The sequence below is a fragment of the Pleurodeles waltl genome, chromosome 11 (assembly GCF_031143425.1).
Source record: "Pleurodeles waltl isolate 20211129_DDA chromosome 11, aPleWal1.hap1.20221129, whole genome shotgun sequence".
Lineage (NCBI taxonomy): Eukaryota > Metazoa > Chordata > Amphibia > Caudata > Salamandridae > Pleurodeles > Pleurodeles waltl.
The window spans coordinates 80,598,015-80,620,503 of record NC_090450.1 but is presented as its reverse complement, the minus strand read 5'-3'; the positions used below and the strand labels follow the sequence as shown (position 1 = coordinate 80,620,503).

The window sequence follows — 22,489 nt, the reverse complement described above, 5'->3', positions numbered from 1 at the left end:
TCATCGTTAATGCGGAATAACTCACCCTCTGAGATGTAAGTCAGGCCCCATCTCCCCTAAAATGGTCTAACAAGGTTTCTCACAGAGCAAATCTTGTATATCTGTTTTGTCACAATGGGTGCCCAACACAAAAACCATTTTGTACACCAGTAGGTAATCTGGGAGGTTCCATGTCACAAAATACCTATTGGTAGACTTTAATATTGAGTAATATCAATGCACACTTACATACTTATCACCTTTAATATGTGCTTTTCACAGAAAATATGTCAGGCCTAGCGCCTTTTCATAACATTTCATAATGATAAACATCAAGCCTCTAGACATGATAATTGGCTTGCCACCATAACCACACAGCCCTGCTGTATCAAGTATAAACTATGCCACAAACAAAAAAATGCAATACAATCAGTCATTTCAGTTGAAGCACACACATTTGGCCAACTCAAATCCTGTACTCAGAGTAACCAATGAGTGGGTGGAGCCTAAGCTCATCTCTCAGCAGGACTCTCCTGCTCATTTTTGATGATCACATAATGTAAGGTGACAGGTACACTGACAGACCAAACCAAAACAATCTTGTAGATTAGTGTAGCTCTGGGCTCTCAAACACAAAGCTCCACTCTGAAGTCTAAAGTTCATAACTGACCTCCTCCCATCTGTGCTGCTGCCAGGTAAAAACATCAACCTCACAAAAGTTGATGGGAGAAATGTTTGCAAAAAGTCCAACCACAGGCAGGTGCGTGCTCAGTGAGCTTTCCAACCCATTGTTCTTTTGCCCACCATCTCACAGCAGTTTGGACCTAGCAATATGCACATCAGTCTGCTCCAATAGGAAGAGTCCAGCCTGAACCTCCAGGCCAGGTCCTTTGTGAAGGGGAACACAAGCAACCAAGACCGGTTTCTCCCTGACTGGGGCTCATCAATCAGGTGTATCTTGGTTCCAGTGGCACAGCAAGCACAGGACCCACATCTCAGCATACCCTGGGCCAACTAGGACAAAAGAGTGATGGATGGAATGGTTGAATTAATCTCAGCCACTGGCAATTACTTGGGCCACATCCCAGTCCACTGTTATTTTGCACATTATGTCACCTTAGTTTGGACATAGCCATGTGCAAATCCATCTTGACCTTGCTTCAACAGGAACAGCCTAGTGAGTACTGCCCAGCCAGGTCCTCTCTAAACCAGAATTCATACACCCAAGACCGGTTTCACCCTTATTAGAGTTCATCAGTCACATATAGCTTGGTTCCAGTGGCACAATGTGTACATTTGGGCATACCCATCCAAGGTCAAGAATGATTTGCATATTGCTGGGTTAAAACTTGGGTGGAGTGGTGAGCAAAAGAACAATAGGTTGCAATGCTACTCCTACCGTCCTATCCTGTCCTCACTGGAACTCAACAATCTCCACATCAGGCATGGCAATGTGGGGCATAACCCTAATTTTTTACCATTGAGTACGATAACATGTTGCAAGGCTGCTCGTCTCAGAATCCAAAAGGGCTTTAAATTACGATTTTTTTACCATTATGCCTTTGCAAAACGTCAGCACTCCAAGCCCTCCATTTTGTTCTCCCATTTATGAATCCGAAACAATCCAGCTGTTTTACTCTCATCTCTGTGATCCAACATTGTTTCAGACTGCTGTTTTTTATCTTTCTACAATTTCCATTGAAGGGAATATCTATAAAGAGTAGATAACCTACTGTGGTCAAATATAAATCATCTTAGAGATTTAAGCATACCACAACATACATTTTTAGTACTGCACTGAATTTGGGAAACCAAACATTTTAAAATAAAATACTTTTCAAATGTGCATTGCTTCGATGATCGATGGACCAGATACTAAAGACCACAAAAACAAACCACCATTCCAATATTAAGTGAAAGAGAAAAAGACCAGAAAGCAAACCACCATTCCAATAATAAGCGAAAGGGACAATATAATACATTCAAGGCTAAAGATGAGGAAGTAGGGGAGTGGGGAGGTGGAAACATTGATTACATGGCTGTACATTCTACAGTGAGTTGCGTATTGTAAGGCTCCCTGATATTCGTTTTTATTGATTATTACAGATAAATATAGATAGAAAACTATTTATTTTCCCGTCTATAATTATTATTAAATGTGGATAAAAACAGAAATGATTTTGTTTTCTTTTTTAATGATTTTAAATGTGTGCAGAGTGACAGGTCAGAGGGCTAAAAAATAAATACATTTTAGCAATGAGGTTTAAAACGCAGTAGATATGCTCAAGGTTTATGCTAAAACGTGCATTTTTTCATATACCTAGATTGATTTATCAGCCATCATTGAAATCTGTAAGGTATTCAAGTAAGAGGGTATATTTATTGGTTCAATAAATGTGAAATTATACTAGTTTTAGCTTAATCCTTTCAGAAAAATACAGAAAAAAATAGCAAAAGGTGAATATGGATAAACACAGATCGAAATGTCAAAAAAAGAAATACCATAAAACCGGGAGCCCTAATTGTCATCTAGGTTAATAATCATCACTATAGCACCCTAAAAGGCCTTCTGAGTTAAAATCAATCCATTTCTAGGCATCTGAAATTTACTGTAGTTGCCTATGTCATGTTTTTATTGAAAAGGAGGCCTCTGCGTAGCCTACTGTGAAGACCCTTGGTGAAAGCCTCTTTTTAGGTCCGGGTTAATAATGCAGCTGTTTGCATGCCCTATTGTTACCAATTCTTTAAAATGCACATACAGTGGGCTCTGGCTCTACCCAGAAGAGTATAACTCTCTCCTTGCCCCCCATATTGTTGTCTGTTTGATGTATCATTTCACCCACTGTGAAGCACTGGCATTGTAATGCACACAGGCCTATTTTAAATCTCAAAGGTACTCAAAATGATAACATTAAATTCTTCATGTGATACCTACATTATATGCAAAAAAAACATATATTTTTTTTCAGTTCCTGAGGCTAATCAAAGAAAAGAATGATGTGCAAGTCACACACACGTCTTCACAACTATACACAAACATCCATACATAAAAATGGATGATCAGCCTGCTTACAACCCTGGCAAAGTCAACAGACCTGTCTTTAAAGTGGGGACACATGCATTCACAAATTCAATGTGTATGCACTAGCACATTAGAGCTAGAACTTTTGGCTTTCCTAATGATTGTTTGAAAGGGGACCATTCTGTTTCGTCTTAACTTATATCTATTAAGTATGCTTACTGTCCATTGCCTGAAAATAATTCCTGAGAGGGCTTCCACCCTGGATCCCTAAGGAGATTCAGGCCTTCATTACGAGTTTGGCAGTCGGACAAACTCAATCCGGCAGCCTCAGCCCCAGTCTGACCAGCGGGAACATTATATTACAGCATTCCCAATGGTCAGCCCGGCGGGAACAGTGCTATGGTATTGGTCTCGGCTCCCTTAAGTGAGCCGAGGCCAATACTGTAGTACAACAGCACCCTTGGAATGCAAACTGTCTGCAAAATAGACAGTGCGCATTCTGAAGGTGCTGGCCAGGGGGGCCCTTGCACTGCCCATGACATGGTAGTGGGCAGTGCTGGGGCCCCCTGTAGCCCCTAGCACTTCCTTTCTTCTAGCTTTTTCATGTCAGTTAAACCACCAATAAAAGGCTGGCACAAAGGGGACTCGTGATCAGCACGGTGGCGCTGAACTCAGCACCGCTATGGCTGACCATGACTTTGTCCGCTGCCAACCCTCTGGGATCCACATTACGCCAGGGTTGCAATGTGGCGGTCAGACTGCCTGGAGTGTGGCGGGCCCCCGGGAAGCTGGCGGTTTCAAGACCACCAGCCTCGTAATGAGGCATTCCATCTGGTATATTAAGAGAAGAAAAAGAGGCTTGGCTGGTTGATTGGTTCGTCCTGGAATTTGTGAAGGCCTTTTTTCTAAATACCCTTTGCAGTTCTGTCTTCAAATGCTTGGTAATAAGGAAATCAAAACCTTGCTTGATATCCTGGTCAAGGACGGCAGAACAAGCACATGTGTGCTTCTCAGAACCAAGGTTAATAGAGTTGAACCTTTGTAATGTAGCATGGTGTTTGGAGAAAATATTGATTTAAAAATATTGAGTTGCAGAAATATCAAGTTTTTAATATTGTGACACAGAACTATTGTGTGCAAAGAATTTATGTTTTAAGGAATCAAATATCATTTTTTACGTCTCTTTATGTGTTTAAATAATATTTTAATTGTCTAAGTTTTATATTGTTTGTATAATTATTGTTAATGTTTTAAATATTGTTAGTAATTTTAAGGTATTTACATTTTTAATTTAGTTGTAAAATAGTAATTTATAGTGTCATAGCGAGTTGTGAGGTTGTAATGTACAGGATGGGAAGTTAATTCAGCATAATTATTATTTTTTAATTAATATTAATTACTTATTTGATTAAGTATGCAAATTGTGCAAATATAATTTTTGTAAGTTATATTTTAGGTGCAGGTTGTTGGGTTTGTAGGGGTATAGGATGGGAAGTTAATTAAATCATAATTTGTGCAATGATAAATTATTTATTTATAATTAATCATTTGTTAATTAGTTATGTAAATTGTATAATTATTATCATTTTTAAATTTAGATATGTGTTTAATGTGCTCCTATTGTGTGGGAATTTATTGAAATAATTATTAAATAACATTTTTTCCTCTATTAATTATGTAAAAATATAATTATTTTAATTGAGTAGTTTTTTTATGTATATATTTAATTTTATGTTAATAGTTTTATGAAATTAATACTTGTATTAAAATAAGGTATGTGTTTGAAGTGAAGTACTTCCCCACTGTTGCACAGACAGGAGTGGGAATAGTAAACTTTACCCCTCCTGACTCCAACACTTTTCTACTATTGCACCGACTGGAGTGGGAATAATACATTTTACCCCCCTTGAGTCCAATGCTTTCTCTACTGTTGCACCAACTGGAATGGGAATAGTAAATTTCCCCCCATTTGAGTCCAATGCTTTCCCTCCTTTTGCTTGAACTGCAGTGGGAATAGTAAATGTTACCTCTCCTGAGTTCAACACTTTTCCTACTGTTCCACCAAATAGAGTGGGAATAGTGGATTTTATCCCTCCACAGTTCAACACTTTCCTTACTGTTGCACTGACTGGGTTGGGTATAGTAAATTTTACCCCTCCTGAGTCCAATGCTTTCCCTACTGTTGCACTGACTGGAGTGGGAATAGTACATTTTACCGCTCCAAAGTCCAAAACTTTCCTTACTGCTGGGAATACTGTATTTTACCTCTTCTGAGTCCAATGCTTTCCCTACTGTTGCACATACTGGAGTCGGAATATTAAATTTTACCCGTCCTGTGTCCAAAGCCTTCCCTACTGTTGCAAAGCGTGGAATGGTAATAGTAAAAACGACCCATCCTGACTCCAACGCTTTCCCTACTGTTGCACGTATTGGAGTGGGAATAGTAAATTTAACACCTCCTGAGTCCAACTCTTCCCCTACTGTTTCACAGACTGGAGTTGGAATATTATGGCCCTAATTATAACATTGCCGGTAAGTACCGCCGAAGGCCACGGCAACGACCACCAAAAGATCAACACCGCGGCTAACATCCGTCCGCCATGTTATGACCACAGCTGGATTTCCGCCACAAGAAAGGCAGAAATCCGTCTGTGGCCATGCTGGCGGACGGTGTTAAGGTGGCGCTGCTACCCCCAGCAGTGACACACCAGTATACCGCCGCCAGCAATATAATGACAAATAATAGGGCCTGGCTGGTGTTTTGCTGGCGGGCGCTGCTGGCGGAAGCAGCGCCCCATCCCATCCACTGCCGGAAGACCCCCTGGATTCAGTGTATGCCTGTTGAGTGAGTGTGTGAATGTGTGGTGTGTGCCTGCGAGTGTGCATGTATGGGGGGAGTGGAAGAGGGGAGCATGGATAGAGGGGGGTGGGGGGTTGTCTGGGGCGTGTTGGGGGGTAGGCCTCCAACCAGTGACAGGGAAGTAATTACCCGTCACTGGTAGGGCCTACCACCATGGTTTTCGTGGCGTTATGAATGCCACGAAAACCACTGCGGTAGGCAGGGTCATAATGCCACTGGCGGGACAGTGGCGGCCGCCGGGTTGGAGATTTTTATCTCCAGCCCAGCGGCTGCTACCGCCATGGCGGTCGGTGTGATACATTGGCAGGTTGCCTTCAGCCAACCCGCCAATGTCATAATGTGGCGGTACGTACCGCCAGCCTGTTGGCGGTACTACCGCCACATTAACACCGACCGCCGGGGTCATAATGACCCCCCAAGATGTATTATTCCTAAAAATGTTTTAGTTTTGTTTATATTGTTTAAAATTATAAGATTATTATAATTCTGTGAAATGTAAATTATGTTTTTTATTAGTATTGTTTGTCATATATAATATACTTTTAGTAAAATGTTTTGTTTAAAAAAAATTTTTTTTTACTTTTTATTCGTAATTAAATTAGTATGTTTTCTACTTTTTGTTCTACTTTATATGTTATGTTTTAAATGTATTGTGTACATATATATATATGTATATATATATGTATGTTATATTATTAAATGTAAAAAATTATTAATTATAATATAAATTATTATTATTTTTATTTAAATAATAGTTTTATGTTATATGTGTGTAAATAAGCATACACACATACATATGTATTTGTGTGATTGTTTAAATAAGTATATATTTATTTTTATATATATATATTTACATTATTCAAATATATTTAAGTTTACATTAGATCACTGCTTCATGTCAGTATATTTAATGTTTACTGTTTACTAAATATATATTTAAAAAAACAATATTTTCTATATATTTTTCGATATTAGTGTAAAACTTATTTTTTTCCGGTATTTTTGTATTTTCAATTATAAGTATAGGATAGCAATATTTTTGTCACAATATTTTTGTATAATTATATTTAGGGTTCTGATATTTTGGCAGTGAATTGTAAAACATAGACCATTTAAGTGTAGTAACTGGTCAGAAACAATTAATCCTAAAAAGACTGGTCAGATTTCTATTCCCTGGCTTGCTGTGATGACTGTGGGGAAAACAACACAGGAATGTAATGCACACTTTCCAAAACCCTGCAGGAATTTCTTCTGTTCTTACACTTTGAATAATGTATACAGTGTTGGTCAGTCTTCCAGGAAATGGTCTTGCATATAACACAACATTCAAATTTTAGTAAAGTTTTTGCACCAGATCTAGCAATTTCACATCCATTTTCCTTTCTTAAATCCCACATGTGCCCATGATGATTATATTTATGTGAGATATATGATGTCAGAATCTGTACCTGGAAATGAAGGCAAACAATTGTTGAAGCTTATGTACAAGACTAAAATACCATTACAAAATGTCAGACTAGTAGTCATGTACTGGGCTCTAGTGAATGCATTTAGATTTCATGTATTTTTTATCACTTCTTTGAGTAATTTGCATTTAAGCATAATATAAATGATTCATAGGGTCTATGCATTATTATTACAGGTAGTAGCTGGATGGAACTATGACATTGAATATTCAATCAAAGAAACTGACTGCGCTAAGAATAAAATTCCAGATTTAAGTCCGGACTGCAAAATGAGTGAAGTAAGTAGATCATACAGGTAACACATGTTCTACCAATGATACTGGACCCCAGAGTAGCTAACCTATATTTGTGTTGCTAATGTGCTACAAACATTGCATGGAATCTTGACTTAGGGCCTAATTTAGATTTTGAAAGGAGGCCCGTTTCTCTGCCAGGGCGACAGAATAAATTACATAGTTGCCCTTGCAAAGATGCTGCACACCAAATTTAGGAATGAACACCAAGCTAGGGGCCATTTCTCAAGCACTGCAGGAACAGCCGTTGCAGCAGTTCCAGTCAATGAAAATAAAAAAAAATAATGCCCCCTTCGCCATTGGAGTCATCTCCGATGGCGACTGGACATTTTGTATTTTTTACTGTCCTTTACAGAGTAGTCATCACAGAGGCCAAACTTAAGGTCTGCCAGCATTAACATCGGTTGAGCGGACCACTTTGCTGGCTAGGAGAGAACACCGCCTTCCCCCGTCTTCCACTCTCACTTCATTCCCCCACTTATCCTTCGTTCACCCAGCCTCCACTTCCATTCTTCCACACATCCTCCTATTCCTTTCGTCCCCTGTCTGAATCAGGCATCCCCCAATTTGACATCCTTCACCTGCTTCTTTTTCCCCCGTGGAAGGGTGCACAGGCCCGCATCTGACTCTCCATCCTCCTCCACCTACTGCCACCAAGCACAAACCCTTTTGGCGTTTTGCCGCCCCACGAGCCAACTCACTGTAACACCTCATACCCTTTGAACAGGCTCCCTCCGCCAAAATGTCTCCCCCCACAGATTGGTCAGCAAGAAAGGCAACTCCAACATGTAATGGGCATTTCCCATCTCTGAGAGATGCACACCTGAAAAGCCTCTGCTCATCCTCTGTTATCCCCTTGTGCGTCAGCACTTTAATATCATGCACCCAGCAGAAAACCCACATAGCCCTATTGAGCTTCCTCCGAGCCCTCTCAATAGTCCCATGTTTCAGTGCTCCTCTCCATTTTCTCATGGGCACAAATTCAGTCCACCCCAAACAAGTCCCATGCATGTTGTGCTGCAGCAGTGCCAGATCCTGTTGCATGTGTTCCAGTAGGGTGAACCCAGAAAGACAGACCAGATCAATCTCCCCAAGGTGTAACACCAATACATCAGGACATCGCCATGTCGGCATAATCGAAGTGATAAAAGGAAGCAAATTGCCCCACCTCATTTTGCTCTTTCCCCACTACAACACCTTGTGCCTGATACTCGGAGATCCAAGAGATCATCCATAAACCTGCTTCTCCACATATGTAGCCTCCCAATGAATGAAAGAGTGTCCGACAAACCATGTGACCACCTTATCTTTCTGCGGGCCCGCACGCAACCTGGAAGAAGAAACCAATGTCAGAGTGTAACATTATCTCCCCCCTCCCATCTCAGAAAACCCCATACCTGAAAAACGAAACCCAACCCCAAGCTTGAAACACCTACCACGTCCCTAAAAAGCATAAAATCAGGCCCTTACATATCTTTTGCAACATTTGGACCGCCACTGCCCAATACGCCTGATTTGATCCCAACCGTGTCGTTTCAGTCGCCACGCCAATCCTGAAGGAATGAGTACCAAAGTTACCCGCCTGTCTCCACAAGCGTCTCAATACCATTCTCAAAACAACTGGAAAGCTGTAAGCTTCTTACCATTCTCATGACAAAACACGCTGTCCTGTCTACCCACCCTGTGCACCTTGAAATTGTCCCATTCCCCTGCTGGCCATGCCTCCAGCACCCCCGATTGTCCAACCATATCCATTTCCCCTTTCTGAGTTGATCCGTCTTAGATCGCCTCATCCAAATCCCAAAGCACTCACCCTGCATTTGCACATCTCCTACCCCTATACCACAAGCTTTCCCAACACCCAATAATTCAGACACACGAAATGCCCCAAAAAACATTCATATCATACATAAATAAAAAAGAGCAACCTCATGGGGATTCACTCAACAAAAAGACAGGACATGCAAAATGGCCAAAAGCAACTCAAACGTAATAGCCTCACGCACTGCACCGGACCCAGCTCGGTCTCCCCCATCCTTTCATAATTTTTCCCAAAATGTCATCCTTCGCTGGGTCCCAACCAAAAAACAACTTCCCATAAAAAGACACTCCTGCCAACTTACCCCCGATCGTGGTGGGCGATAAACCCTTCTGAATCAAAAATATAACAAAACGCAGCACCCGAGCCTCAAGCATTCCCTGGTCTTGCCTCCAAAAGTGCCCTCCAAAAACGTCTAAATCCTGAAATTCCAACCATGCAAGGCGATAACTCCTGAGGGTTGTTTCGGCTAGCTACATCTCCACCAGTCCCATGACCATCATGCCCCCCACTTCCAAATGTCTGCCGGGACCTCTGTCTTGTGTTCCTCTGCGCCAGGCGCCAATTGGCAGAAACGTTGCCACTGCAAACAAGACAGGGAATCTGCAGTGGAATTGTTGACCCCTGGAATATGCGCAGCTTAAATATGATATTCAAAGTCAAGCAATGCAACATAAACCTCCTCAGCAGAAGCAGCACCCTGAGATCCCTGGCCCTTTTCTGTTCACCAATTCAACCACTATCAGATTATCCACATGGCACATCACTGTCCTGTTGGCCAGTTCGCCACCTCACACCGACAAAGCCACAAACAGAGGAAAGAATTCTAAAAAGGCAATGCTCATGCCCTGACTCAAACACTGCGCAATCCATGTCTCTGCACACCATCGCCCATCCCAGAAAAGACCAAAACCAGAGGCACCAGCTGCATCTGAAAAAATCTGCACCTGCTAGACAGTGTCTTCCTTCCGAAAGAACATGGAGACCCCGTTGAACTATGTCAAGAACAAGTCCCATACCCTGATGTCTTCTCGCAAACTCATGGTCAACCGAATCCTGTGATGAGGGAGGGATGCGCCTAGCATCACTAGCCCTATGCGCTGCAGAAAGTCCTACCACCCCGGACCAACCTACATGCAAAGTTATGGAAACCTAGGAGTTGTTAGGCCACGTGCAGTTCAATCTTCTGTCTCGACCTAATCTGCCTCAACAACAGCAGAAACTCCTCAACCTTCACAGCAGGCAGCTGCGCCATGAAAGTCATTGTTTCTAGTTCGATGCCCAAAAATGTCAAAACACAGCTAGGACCCTCTGTCTTCTCTGGAGCCAAGGGCACCCCAAACTTCCATGCCAATTGCTCAAAACACTGCAACGCCCTACTACACAAGTCAGAATGAGGCGTCCCCACAAAAAGGTAATTGTCCAAATAGTGCAACACCATCCGATGTCCACGCACCTGTATAAAACCCCACTGCAAGAAGGTACTGAACACCTCAAACAAAGCACAAGAAATTCTGTACCCCATGGGCAGCACTCTGTCCACATAAATGGCCCCACCCAACTGCATCCCAGAAGAAAGAAGTCACCGGGGTGAATGGGGAGCAACCGAAAAGCTGCCTTTATGTCGCACTTAGCCAGCTCAGCAACCTTGCCACACCCTCCTATGAACCAAATAGCATCATCTACCGAGGAGTACACCACTCGCGTATCCTCCAGTGCGAGTAAATCATTCACCAATGCCCCTTAGGGCCATGACAAATGATATATCAGCCGGAAATCCCCTTTACTGTTTTTTGTTACCACTCCCAAAGGTGAAATCATCAAATCATCCATGGGCCACTCATAAAAGGGGCCCACAATTCTCTCCTCTGCCACTTCCTTACTCAGTTTAGTCGCCACTACTTCAGGCATGGCCTTAGCTGACTGCAGATTGTCCACCCATCTTCTTAACTGAGGCCCTTGGTATCCCACCCGGAAACCTTCTCTGAAACCCCATTTCAATTTGAGCTCCATGTCCGTATCCGGGTGCATGCACAACCAGGGCAGTAACCTTCCAACTCAATTGGAATAGGCACCCTTCGGCCCAGGAGTGCCTTGCCCCCCTCTGCCCCTGGTAGATCTCCACTGCTCTGCCGGACTAGCAAGGAAAAAAACATAGGATAACTGGGTGTCTCCCTCCACATTTGGAACACTCATGTTTAAATTTACAGGGAGTGCCAGGAGCAAAACCCCTTGTTGAAGTTCCAATATGCTCCTGAGCTAGGCACTGGGGCCCTCTGTGCCATACCCGCCCCTCCCTGAGAGAGATGCTGCTGAAACGGCTTGGAGACCACTAGCCGTGTGGGTGGATGCCACTGAATGTGAACAAGCCATCCATTGCATCCTTATCTCCGAATCCACGTCACCTCATGGCTTTTCAGGATTAACGCTCACTCTGGCCCTGAACTCTTCATCATAGCTCAGCCACGCAAAACCCCCAAAAAGCATTTGGGCTTTACAAATGATGTCCATGTATTTAAACATGGCAATGGCCGTGTCAGGGTATTTTTCACAGTAAATACTGGCGTAAGTAAAAAATGCAGAGGTCCAATTGTCCATAGTTTTGGGGACCCAAGGCCTACATGTCAACTCCCACTCCTCTTCCTTAGAGCCTTCCTTTGCCAGTATATCCCCGTGAAGGAGTTTGAACATGTCAACATACTCGTGTTTCCAAATCTTTACTTTAGTCTTATCCGCTACATGCGACCCCAAAGGCATAGCAAGTCCCATATATGGGAGTCTTTTCTTGTGTCGGCCCCCTCCTTGGCGTCCTCCTCCTTATCCCCACTTGCCGCTGCCCCCCCCCCCCCATTCCCACCCTGTGGCGGCAGCACTGTTTCAGCCACCTGGTCCTTACCGCCTACAACTACCGCACCTGTACTAGGCGTAGTGTGTATCGAGTCCTCCCCAACACCAATAGACTTGTATTGAGCCACGTCAGCCCTGCCCCTCCGATCCCCCCATGGGGCCCACCAGTCCCTGTTACCTTGGACAACATGGCCAGGAGTACCAGCATCCAATGATGACGTGCGCCCGCCACCTTCTTTTCAGGGATACCTCAAGCCCTTGTGTGCTAGACGTTGAAGTCTGCAAAACAGTAAGAGAGGAGGGTGTTGCGCCGCTCCTGCGCCCCTTCCCCTTTCCTTGTACCCCGCTAACCTCTTTGTCGCAAATCTCCCCATCCTCCAAGTCATCCAGGTTCTCCTCATAATCCAACTCAAACACATCTTCCTCGTCCACACCCCATACTTCATCAGCACCTGCTGCCTCAACCTGTCATGTTCTGCATCCAGGCTGAGTCCCCCATGGCGTAAGCCAGGCATGTGCTTCATGCGTTCCCATGGTGTAGAGAAGGCCGCCGAAGACCTCTCTATGGCTTCCGACCAACGTCCTGGGGCGTGTTGCACCCCATTGCCTTTGTCACCTTTCTGCCAACCTCTGACGCTGGCACTGACTCCCCGTGCTGCACTGGGCTGTGTGCGCCTTGTGTTGCCGTCATGCTTCCTGTCCCACCAGCCGCACCAGCCTCCTGATCCATCCCCCACTCATAAGGGACCCACACCCAGCTGCCCTGCCCCGAAACGTGCCCTTCTGTGTGGCCCCCACTGACCCCCACTGACTTCCCCTTTGCGTGCCATGACGTCCCTTCCGCCTCCCCCCTCTCCTTGCATAACTTGTCCCACCTTTCCTCCATCTCCACGACTAGCCTCCTCTGCTCTTAAATACGGGCCTCAATGTCTACTGCCGACCAGTCAATGGATGGGTGCTGCTGTGACTCCACCCCCCGTCCATGGGCACACACCTCCAACTGTTCCCCTGCACATCTCAAATTAGCCCCCCCCCACTACCCACCTGTGGGCCCCCTGGGGCCCCACTTGCAGCTTCCCTGCTTTTCCTTTGCTGCCACACGGCCCCTCTCCCTTGCCTTTCCTATGTACTGTGGCTGGCAAAGCAGCCACAGAGAGGTCCACCTGGCCCAGTGGGCTCCTGCCCTGCCTGCAGTGTATCTATCCCGTGCAGCTGGCCCTGCCCAGAGGGGCCTGCCGAGCTCCCAGAAAGCCCACTACTCACAGGCTCCACCCCCCAGCCTACATCTATAAGATGTAGTCATGGGTGCTGCGTGCGGAAAACATAGAGAGTGGTGGCGGCGGTTGCCGCTTGCCGCTCCCCATCGAAGGAAGCGGGGAAAAAGGCAAAAAGTGGGTGGGGGCGCAGCGCATCCACCCCCCCTTCTCATAGAGGCTCCCATTGCTGCTCCCCTGTCACCCTATGAGAAGGGGGGGTGGATGCGCTGCGCCCCCACCCACTTTTTGCCTTTTTCCCCGCTTCCTTCGATGGGGAGCGGCAAGCGGCAACCGCCGCCACCACTCTCTATGTTTCCGCACGCAGCACCCATGACAACCTTACCCAGGCCTGGTCTAAAACGCCAGGCCTGAGCAGATCACCATGGCCGGCTTCGCCCAAAATGCTAAGCGCGGACCAAACTGCTGCAGCGTCATGGCCTGCAGCCATGATTAAATATAGTCCTACATGCACCTGACACTCCCTAAGGGATCGGCCAACCTCAGTGCAGCACGACAAGCTGGAGCAGAAGAGGCCGATCCCTATCTCCACCCCCTCCCTATATACCCTCCTCCTAAACCCTCCCTTACAAATCCCCCTGCATATCCCAGCCCCGACCATCTACATCAGGCCTGTATGCTCCCGTGGGAAGACTGGAACACTGGACTGCGTCCAACTCTCCACAGGACCCTACATACCCCTACAGCCTTGTCCCTGCAGCGTTCTGCAACCTTAGAATAGTTTCAATATTCAAGAGCTTGTTAATTTCACTAATAGCTTTAAAGGTAGAGATGGTTGTGCACAACCTTGCCATACTCCTCTCTCAACCATCAAAGCCTGTGTTCTCAGTACTCAACTTCACAACCTCAATTTGGCCAAATGAGCTGATATAAGGCAATCACCCTAGGGTTTTTAATCCACGCTCATGTTGAACAAATCCATAAGGTGGGCTTTAGCTGCCCTCTGTTTACCTCATCAAATGCACTCCTTAGATTGATGAGGAACAGAGATTCTGATTTGTGTGGTAAACCGCCTTTGACACTAGAAGGCACAAATTCTTTGCTTGAGCTATCGATTTTATCAATGATTGAACACAAAAGTGGGTTTCTGGAATAAAGTCATTTCACCTAACCAACTCATCAGCAGCGTTTGAATAATTTTACCAAAAGATTTATCAGGAGACTTCATTAAATAGGCATTTAACAGGCAAGATTAGCTTTCTGAAAAATATGCATAATTTATGTGTTTCTAAGGGTTCACGACCTGTGGTGTAGCTGTTGTTTTGTTCAACAATTTAGTAAACAATGAGACACAGACTGGAGGTGCACTTTTGTGAGGATTTATAAGAATACAGTGAGGCCATGCAAAGTTAACAAGGCACGGGCAGCAACTGGACCCATGCCAGAGCATACACAATGCACTTAAGGCATCCCACTGAGACCAGCAAAAGGCTGATGGAGTCAATCAATCAATATTTGTAAAGCGCAGCTACTCACCTGTGAGGGTCTCAAGGTGCTTGAAGCATTCTCAGCCATCAGTAACTACTTAGCCCCTAACCCAGCCCATACTATTTTTGCACATTGTGACACTTTAGATGGGGAAACCCAATGCAAAATAGCTTTGGCTCTGTCCCAAAGAGCATAGTTGATCCCAACACGCCAGGTCATGTTTCATCTGCAGTCTGTCGCAGACATGTGTCAGCGTTGTTGAGCCATGTCAGTGAGGAGGTACAGGTTACATGTATGGTCACGTGCACCGTTCTTATTAGGGCACACTGAGAAAAACAACAATTTGAGCCAATGGTAGTTACTAGGGGCAGTATTCCAGTCCAATATGTATTTTGATTAACTGCAGGCATGTCTGTCGTCGGCCTGGCCTGAAAGGGACAGTCCAGCCAGAGCCACAAGACAAAGAGCCTAATTTTGAGTTTGGCAGACAGGAAAGCCCGTCCGCCAAACTCCTGACAGGTTGGCCGCTGCCTTTGTGGTGACCACTCCGCCGGCCTATTAAGAGTTTCCCGCTGGGCCAGCCGGCGGAAACCTCAGTTTCCTCTCGCCAGCCTAGAAGGAAACAGGCTACAGCATTGTCTCCGGCTCATGATAGAGCCAGTGGCAATGCTGTCGCCTGCAGGGTGAACCAGCACCTTTGCAATGTTCACTGTGTGCTCAGCAGACAGTTAACATTGTGAGGGACAGTGAATATTGCGAGGGTGCTGGGCAGAGAGACCCCTGCACTGCCCATGCCAAGTGCATGGGCAGTGCAGGGGTCCCCCTGTGGCCCCCTGCACCTGTTCTCTGCCAGCCTTTTCATTGTGGTGAAACCAACATGAAAAGGCTGGCAGAGAACTTGGTCGCAATCCTCAGGGCAGCACTGCATGCAGCGCTGTCATGGAAGAATACGATCTCCGCCACCGCCAGGCTGTCACAGCAGCAGTGATCCTGACCTCCCCTGAAGACTGCCAGCCTCGGAATGAGACCCAAAGTCCCATCTGCATGGGAATACAAGTCACCTAGACACGCTTTCACCTGTTTAGGCCAACCAGTTTGAGCTGGACCAAGTCTAATTTGCATGTAATTGCACTCTGACAAGCTAGAAAACAATGGATTACTTTCATGCATGAGTTGACTCATTACGAGGTGCACAAACAGCGCATGTGCACTATTCACTTCCCCAGTTCGCAGCCGGGAAGCAAACACCCGTTTTAGGCACAAAACAGAGTTTGCAATTTCAATTTGTGAAATTTCCGTCACCAATTTTGCCCATTTTCAGGTCAATAAATGCCACTATATGTAGAAACAATTTATGACTAGATATTGAAAATTAAAGGTATGTCGTACGAGTTATTTAAATTTCTGTTTTCTGTCTTTTCGTGGTAGCTTTGCTCGTTTCACAGTAAGCTCCATTTTATATTTTCTGACAGCTTTCAGGTGTTTGCAAGGCTGCTGTGTACGTCGCCACCAACGGTATGATAGCTGCAATTCAGCAAAACTGCAAAGTAGAAGGTAAGATGCTAAACCAGACTACTCAAACCTCCATGAAGATGCAAGAATGTTCCTGATCCTAAAGAGGTCTGAAGATGCCTGCCACTTCGCTGCAAGCTGCATGAGTTAGTTCGGGGTCTCCAACCTTTTCTGTATTGAGAGCTACTTAGATTTAATCAAAATTAGAACATTAGAATATTGGAAGCTCCTTTGGAGACAATGGAGTGCTCTGGGCTTTTACTGGCTGGTAAAAGCCTGGAGCGTCCACATTCCAATGTTCTTTGTTCACAGCAACAGATGTAAACAAAGGCCTCACAGAGCCAGAGGGTATTTTAATCCCCTCAGGCTACGTGAGGAATTTATTAGAACATTCTGCCCTCTAGTGGCAAAATGTTCTATTAGCCTTGTAGCCCTTCGTAGTTGGGCTATACTAGCAATTAAAGTCCCGCTTCCTTATCAAAGGCCATCGCCTTCGGCTCGGGCCTTCAATACTGGAGCGGGCCTTTAATGGCCAGTATAGCCCACTACGGCAAGCTCTAACGCTATATTATCCCGTACTACTAATATTAATAGTGTTGTAATAGTGGTCACTGACCATTTCACACAAGACTACATTACTTGCCACCCCATGCAAGATTACCGGCAGTGGTCAACTAAATGCATCAGGCAGGATTTCCACCGGTGATGTAAAAATGGCTTTCCTGATGTGGAATGCCTTTGGATGGGTAGCACATGACAGCCATAGCTGCAATGTCATGGCACCAAGATAATAATATTAATAATAAGTCTCCCCACTGCAGCTTCATTTATCACTCATATAACAGCTTTAAATATAATTTGGAAAATCAGCCATTTTTCCTCAAACATCACTTTACGGGTTCTGAAAATGCCCATATTTTCATCTCAAGGATACACTTTTCAATTCTGGGATGCATATTGAGATTCAACCAAAGCAAAAGCTTCTAATTTGGTAGACTGGGCTGGACACAGGAGAGCTACTTACAGGTAGCTGGAGAACTATTAATATCCCCCGACCAATTCATTGGGGAAACCTGAGCCAGACAAATAGTACTGAGACTTTAATACTTGTATATGAGTTAAGTGTTGGGAAGGTAAAATAAAAGTTTAAAGATGGAGCTCCAACTTTTAAATGTGTCCACAACAATGGTCACTTGAAATATCAATATTTTCTACTTTAATGTTCTACCAAAATAGTCTATAACAAGAGATTAAAATTATTAATTTCTCTTCCATATACTAATATGGGACACAAAACAATTTAGAAAATATTTTTAAAACCCCCTGGGTCAAAATTGTGTGCTCACTTACAGGGAGTGTGGCACCCACAGGTATCATGTAGTCCAGACAAGAGGGGCATATGTGATTGTTTGAATTCTTTCTTTCCTCTCTACTTTCCAGAGTCAATCTTGCATTTTGATATTTGATGGCCCGTTGTAGAAATACTATCTTGACTCTTAGCTAACGTGGGGTGAAATGAAGCCTGTCAGATAAGTATTTTGTGATGAATATGTTTTGAATTTCCAGTGGTAAACTCCCAATCTTAACAACATCATCCATTTTCCAAACATTTAATTCAGTTCAACGATGAACGTGTGTCAGGAAACAGCATTAAAAAACACTCTTTAACATGCAGATACCTTTACCATGCATCCATTATCGTGCATGTGTCTTTACCACATATGTCGTTACTACACAAATTTTTACCACACATATACATTTGCACCGCACGCCTTTACAACGAAAATGTAAGTATTTTGCAGATAATTTTGTGTGTGTGTGTGTGTGTGTGTGTATATATATATTTATATTTTTTATATATATGTTTATAAACAAATACTACTTATATTTTCATTGTAAAAGCATGCTGGGGAAAGATGAGTGGGTGGTAAACATTTGCATGGTAAAGGTATATGCGTGGTAATGGTAGTGTAGTAAAAGCATGTGTGGTAATGGCATGCTTAGTTCTGTCATACAGCCATGTGTGTCAATATGACACAAAGCTACTCACTCCAATCCTTAAACAAATAAATGTCTGCTCTTTCCTGCACCCACTGGGACTTTAGGCTTCCGATGCATCAAACCAGCATCCCAGGGATTAGAACACCCCCTCCAGCATAAAGCACAGACATCCCACTGTTCACTTCTCTGTTCCTCTGTTTATGTGGAATCCACAATTCCTGATTAGTTGTTGGTCGCTGGCATAAGTTATATTTGTCTGTTGATTTAAGCATTGCCTCAATCGGGCTAAGAGCAGGAAATTGGACCTCAGCACCATCCACAAACAAGCGAGACGTGAGCATCCTCATGCTCCTTCTGTGTGAATGCCAGTTCTTAAAGCAATTGCACAACTGTCAGTTTCTCCTCATTGATCATCCTGATTGCGGGCCAAGCAAGGACATGTGGCACCCTACAGGTGCTGGTCGGTCTCCTCCAAGAAGATATTCACTGTCCAGGATGGTGTTTGATTTCCTGGCTGCTGTAGATCTGAACTGCTGATATCATCCCCTCTTGGTTCCGGCATCAACATTTTTCCCTTTCATGTGGCCCTTTGCCAATCACAAAAGAGAACTGGATCAGGTGAGCTCATGGATGGGATCAAGATAGAGTAGGCTGGCAGAGGAACTAGGCAGATCTCCCAGACACAAGGCAACTTTATCTTCTTTAAGTTGGATTTGGGGAATCAGGAAAATCATGAATTTGCAACTTGTTGTTGCCTTGATCTGCTTCACGGGGATGTATGGCAGTACACTCACTACTATGCTGTACAGTACATTCCACTGTTCTTCTCTAGAGGAGATGGCAGAGCTGGAGTCTACTGAATCTCGCATGTGTCCCAACAGATCCCATACAGGAGTGGGCTGGATTGTGGGGTGCCATTCAGCGTTCTGGTCTCCTAGTTGCAGTCCTCTTCATTTCCTTTAACAGGCTCAATACTCAGGGGCAAGTAGATTCACACAGCTTGGCTAATTCACTGCCCCAAGATCTACAGAGCTTTCAGCTGTCTTGTGGCAGGGATGACCACCACGCCATTTCCAATTTGCCAGTAGCAGATTTTTTCTTGAGGCCCTATGCATGTGCTGCTCCATCTGCTGGAGGTCTGTGAGTAGCAGGTGAGTGCTGCGATGACTTGGGTTCCAATGAGTTAGCTGGTACCTGGCCTGTTCCATCTAGCCTGCACCTCCTCTGTCTAGCAAACATCAACTTCTCAGTTGGGACATAATACGGCTCTGTCTAGAATTTTCCCTAGGTGTACACTGTGCTTGGATCCTCAAGTCCTTCTCCTCAGGTTCAGCGAAGCTCATGCCACTAAGTTATAATGATCCTTGTTCTCTCATTGGGTGCACCAGAAGCCAATCACCATACGTTCACTGCCACTCTCACCATTAGCTATATCAGGGCTGATCAATGTGCCCTAGGGGCTGATAAAATATTTCATGGCTGCTCAGTGTATTGCAATGTTGCTGCTCTGGGGGGCCAGGCTTTCCCAGAGTTCCAAGTGCGCTTCCTTCATTACTCCATTACTAGGAAATATTTAACTAGTTCTCTGACTGCTCTTGTGGTACCCAACCTTCAGTATGAAACACTGGAGTAGGTTAGTCATTCGTGTGGGAAATATTTTATTTGTACTCAATAACGTAAAGACAATAAAACATTCACTGTTCTAAGCACCCTTGCACAGAAATATGTACAATGCAAATATGTGAACCTACCTCAGAAAACGTGACCTAGCTAATGGGGTGAAATGTTAGGGTTGTAAAGGCGCTCAGGATCCTAAGTGGCAAAAAAAAAAATTAACAAAGAGATGAGGGGTGCCTGCACAAGGGAAAAACACCCATCCCTTAAAGGTTTATATAAAAAAAAAAAAAACAACAATCATATAATACAGTGTGCGGCACACCATTCACAAACAATTGTAATACAAATATAACTCAAATAAATGATCTTGAAGAAACCAAGCATCCAATTTTAATGCAGGTTTGCAATGTCCAATCCAATCCAAAGATCCAAATACAAATCTTCAAATAATTGGTAACCCATCCGTGATAATACAATTCAAGCCAACACGTGTTTCGTCATGGGAAATTCTTTTATACATCACGAACTACTTCTTCAGGGCTCATAATTAGACACTTCCTACAAATCCAATGATTATTCGCACTTATCAATCGTTATCAGGTATTCCCATTAGAAACCGAACTCTCCAGATCTTGAATCCAGAACCCAATAATATTAATGTATTTTCAGTATTGTTATAGTTTCATCCGTAAGCAAGTTATATCACAATATTATAGAAACAGCGTTAGCATAGATCCAGAAACGCCGAACCGCGAGTACGCGTCTCCGCTCCGCTACCTCAGAAAACGTGCATGTCCCTAATTCACAAAAGGAACCCCAGCATTCTGAGGAAGATGGAAGCACTGCCACAGGAACTGGTAATGCACCCAGCTCAGCTATTCTCTAGCATGCCATCATCATGTAGGACAGGGATGAAGACCATCTGTACCAAGCAGGCTTCGGTTGCTGGAGCAAAAGGTTAACATGCTAAGGACAGGCCTCTTAAGGATTTCATAATGTAAAATTTAAGACACATGGTCCGGATTGCTTATCAATTGCATACTTATATTTATTATTTTCTAATAGCTTTAGCCCTTCCAGCATGAGGCCTTTTCCGCCCTGAAGCAGGGCATCCTGTGCTGTAAGTGTGTGGCTGAAACATCCAGTGTAATACGGCTTGATGTAACATCACATGTCAGCTTTCACTTGTACCCCACTTAAAAAAGATGCAAGGTATCTGTAAAAGGGCACAATTGCCGCCCTTCCTTCGAGAAGAAGAGGTACAATACCATTGTGGGAGGCCCCCGCACCATCCACTGCCCCACAAACCTACCCTTTATCTGGAAATTACCCTTAGGCTAATCTTGAAACAACAACAGTTTTAAGTGTGTGCTTGTGTATTTTCCTAGATTCATAATTTGTATTTTGCTCAAAACCAAATTTGCATGACAATAAAATTTGCACTGATTCAAATGTTTTATGAATCCAATCCAATATTTCTAGAATAGATGTTTGTAATACTGGACACATGTTTCTGAAATTTATTTTATCTTTCAGTTTCAGAAGTTGTACCAACCCCTGTTTTTGAATGTCGTGGTTGCCCTACGTCGCTGGAGACTAACAGCACAGAGCTTCTGGAGCCGCTGGTTCACACAATGAACAAATTCAATGCTGAGAGCAATTATACTTTCCTTTATAGGGTGTCATACATCCATGCAGCCACCAAGCAGGTAGGCAAGGAGTGTCTTCTTGGTTTACCCTGGATAAGCAGCTCTATGCAGCTCTGGCACTCAGACAACAAGGAATATTGTGGTGTGCACAAAACATAAACGCAAAGTGCAGAGTGAAAATCAATTATTCTTTTGTTTGTTCCAAAGCAACAATTTGCAAGCATCTTCTGGGAATGCCTAATCATCTCAAACAGCCTATGTGGCTTTTAACAGCCTTATTTAAACACTGTCAAACCGTGACAGATATTGTGTCTTCTGTATTGCAAGTTCCATAGGTTTTAGTGCAGTTGTAATTCAGCACACAAGACATCAGTTGAGTTTGTGATGGAGTATCCCATCTGCTTAACTCTAAATAAGACCCTAAGGACCTGATTTAGATCTTGGAGGGGAATACTCTGTCACAAATGTAAGGGATATCCCATCCGCTGTATTACGATCCCATTACATTCTATGGAGATTGTTATAGTGTGGATAGGATATCCATATGTTTGGGATGGAGTATTCCATCTGCCAAGATCTAAATCAGGCCTTTGCCTTCAAAGCTGTCTAAAGGACAGAGTACTATTTTTAAGGTTGAAGGTCCTGCAGCTCAAAGATTAATTTGCTGCCCTCGCCGCACCCAGTTAGAAAATCAATCATCAGCCTACCACTGATCCCAGACT

The 22,489-nt window shown here is 44.0% G+C and overlaps 1 protein-coding gene across 1 annotated transcript in view; it reads left to right on the top strand.

Moving 5' to 3' along the window:
- The window catches only part of LOC138265420 (T-kininogen 1-like), a 96,634-nt gene that overhangs the window by 44,912 nt on the left and 29,233 nt on the right, over positions 1-22,489 (top strand). Inside the window, exons 5-7 of the mRNA XM_069213117.1 lie at positions 7,504-7,605; positions 16,461-16,542; positions 21,655-21,827. Coding sequence (XP_069069218.1) covers positions 7,504-7,605; positions 16,461-16,542; positions 21,655-21,827 — 357 coding nt within the window. The remainder of the gene's footprint in view (positions 1-7,503; positions 7,606-16,460; positions 16,543-21,654; positions 21,828-22,489) is intronic.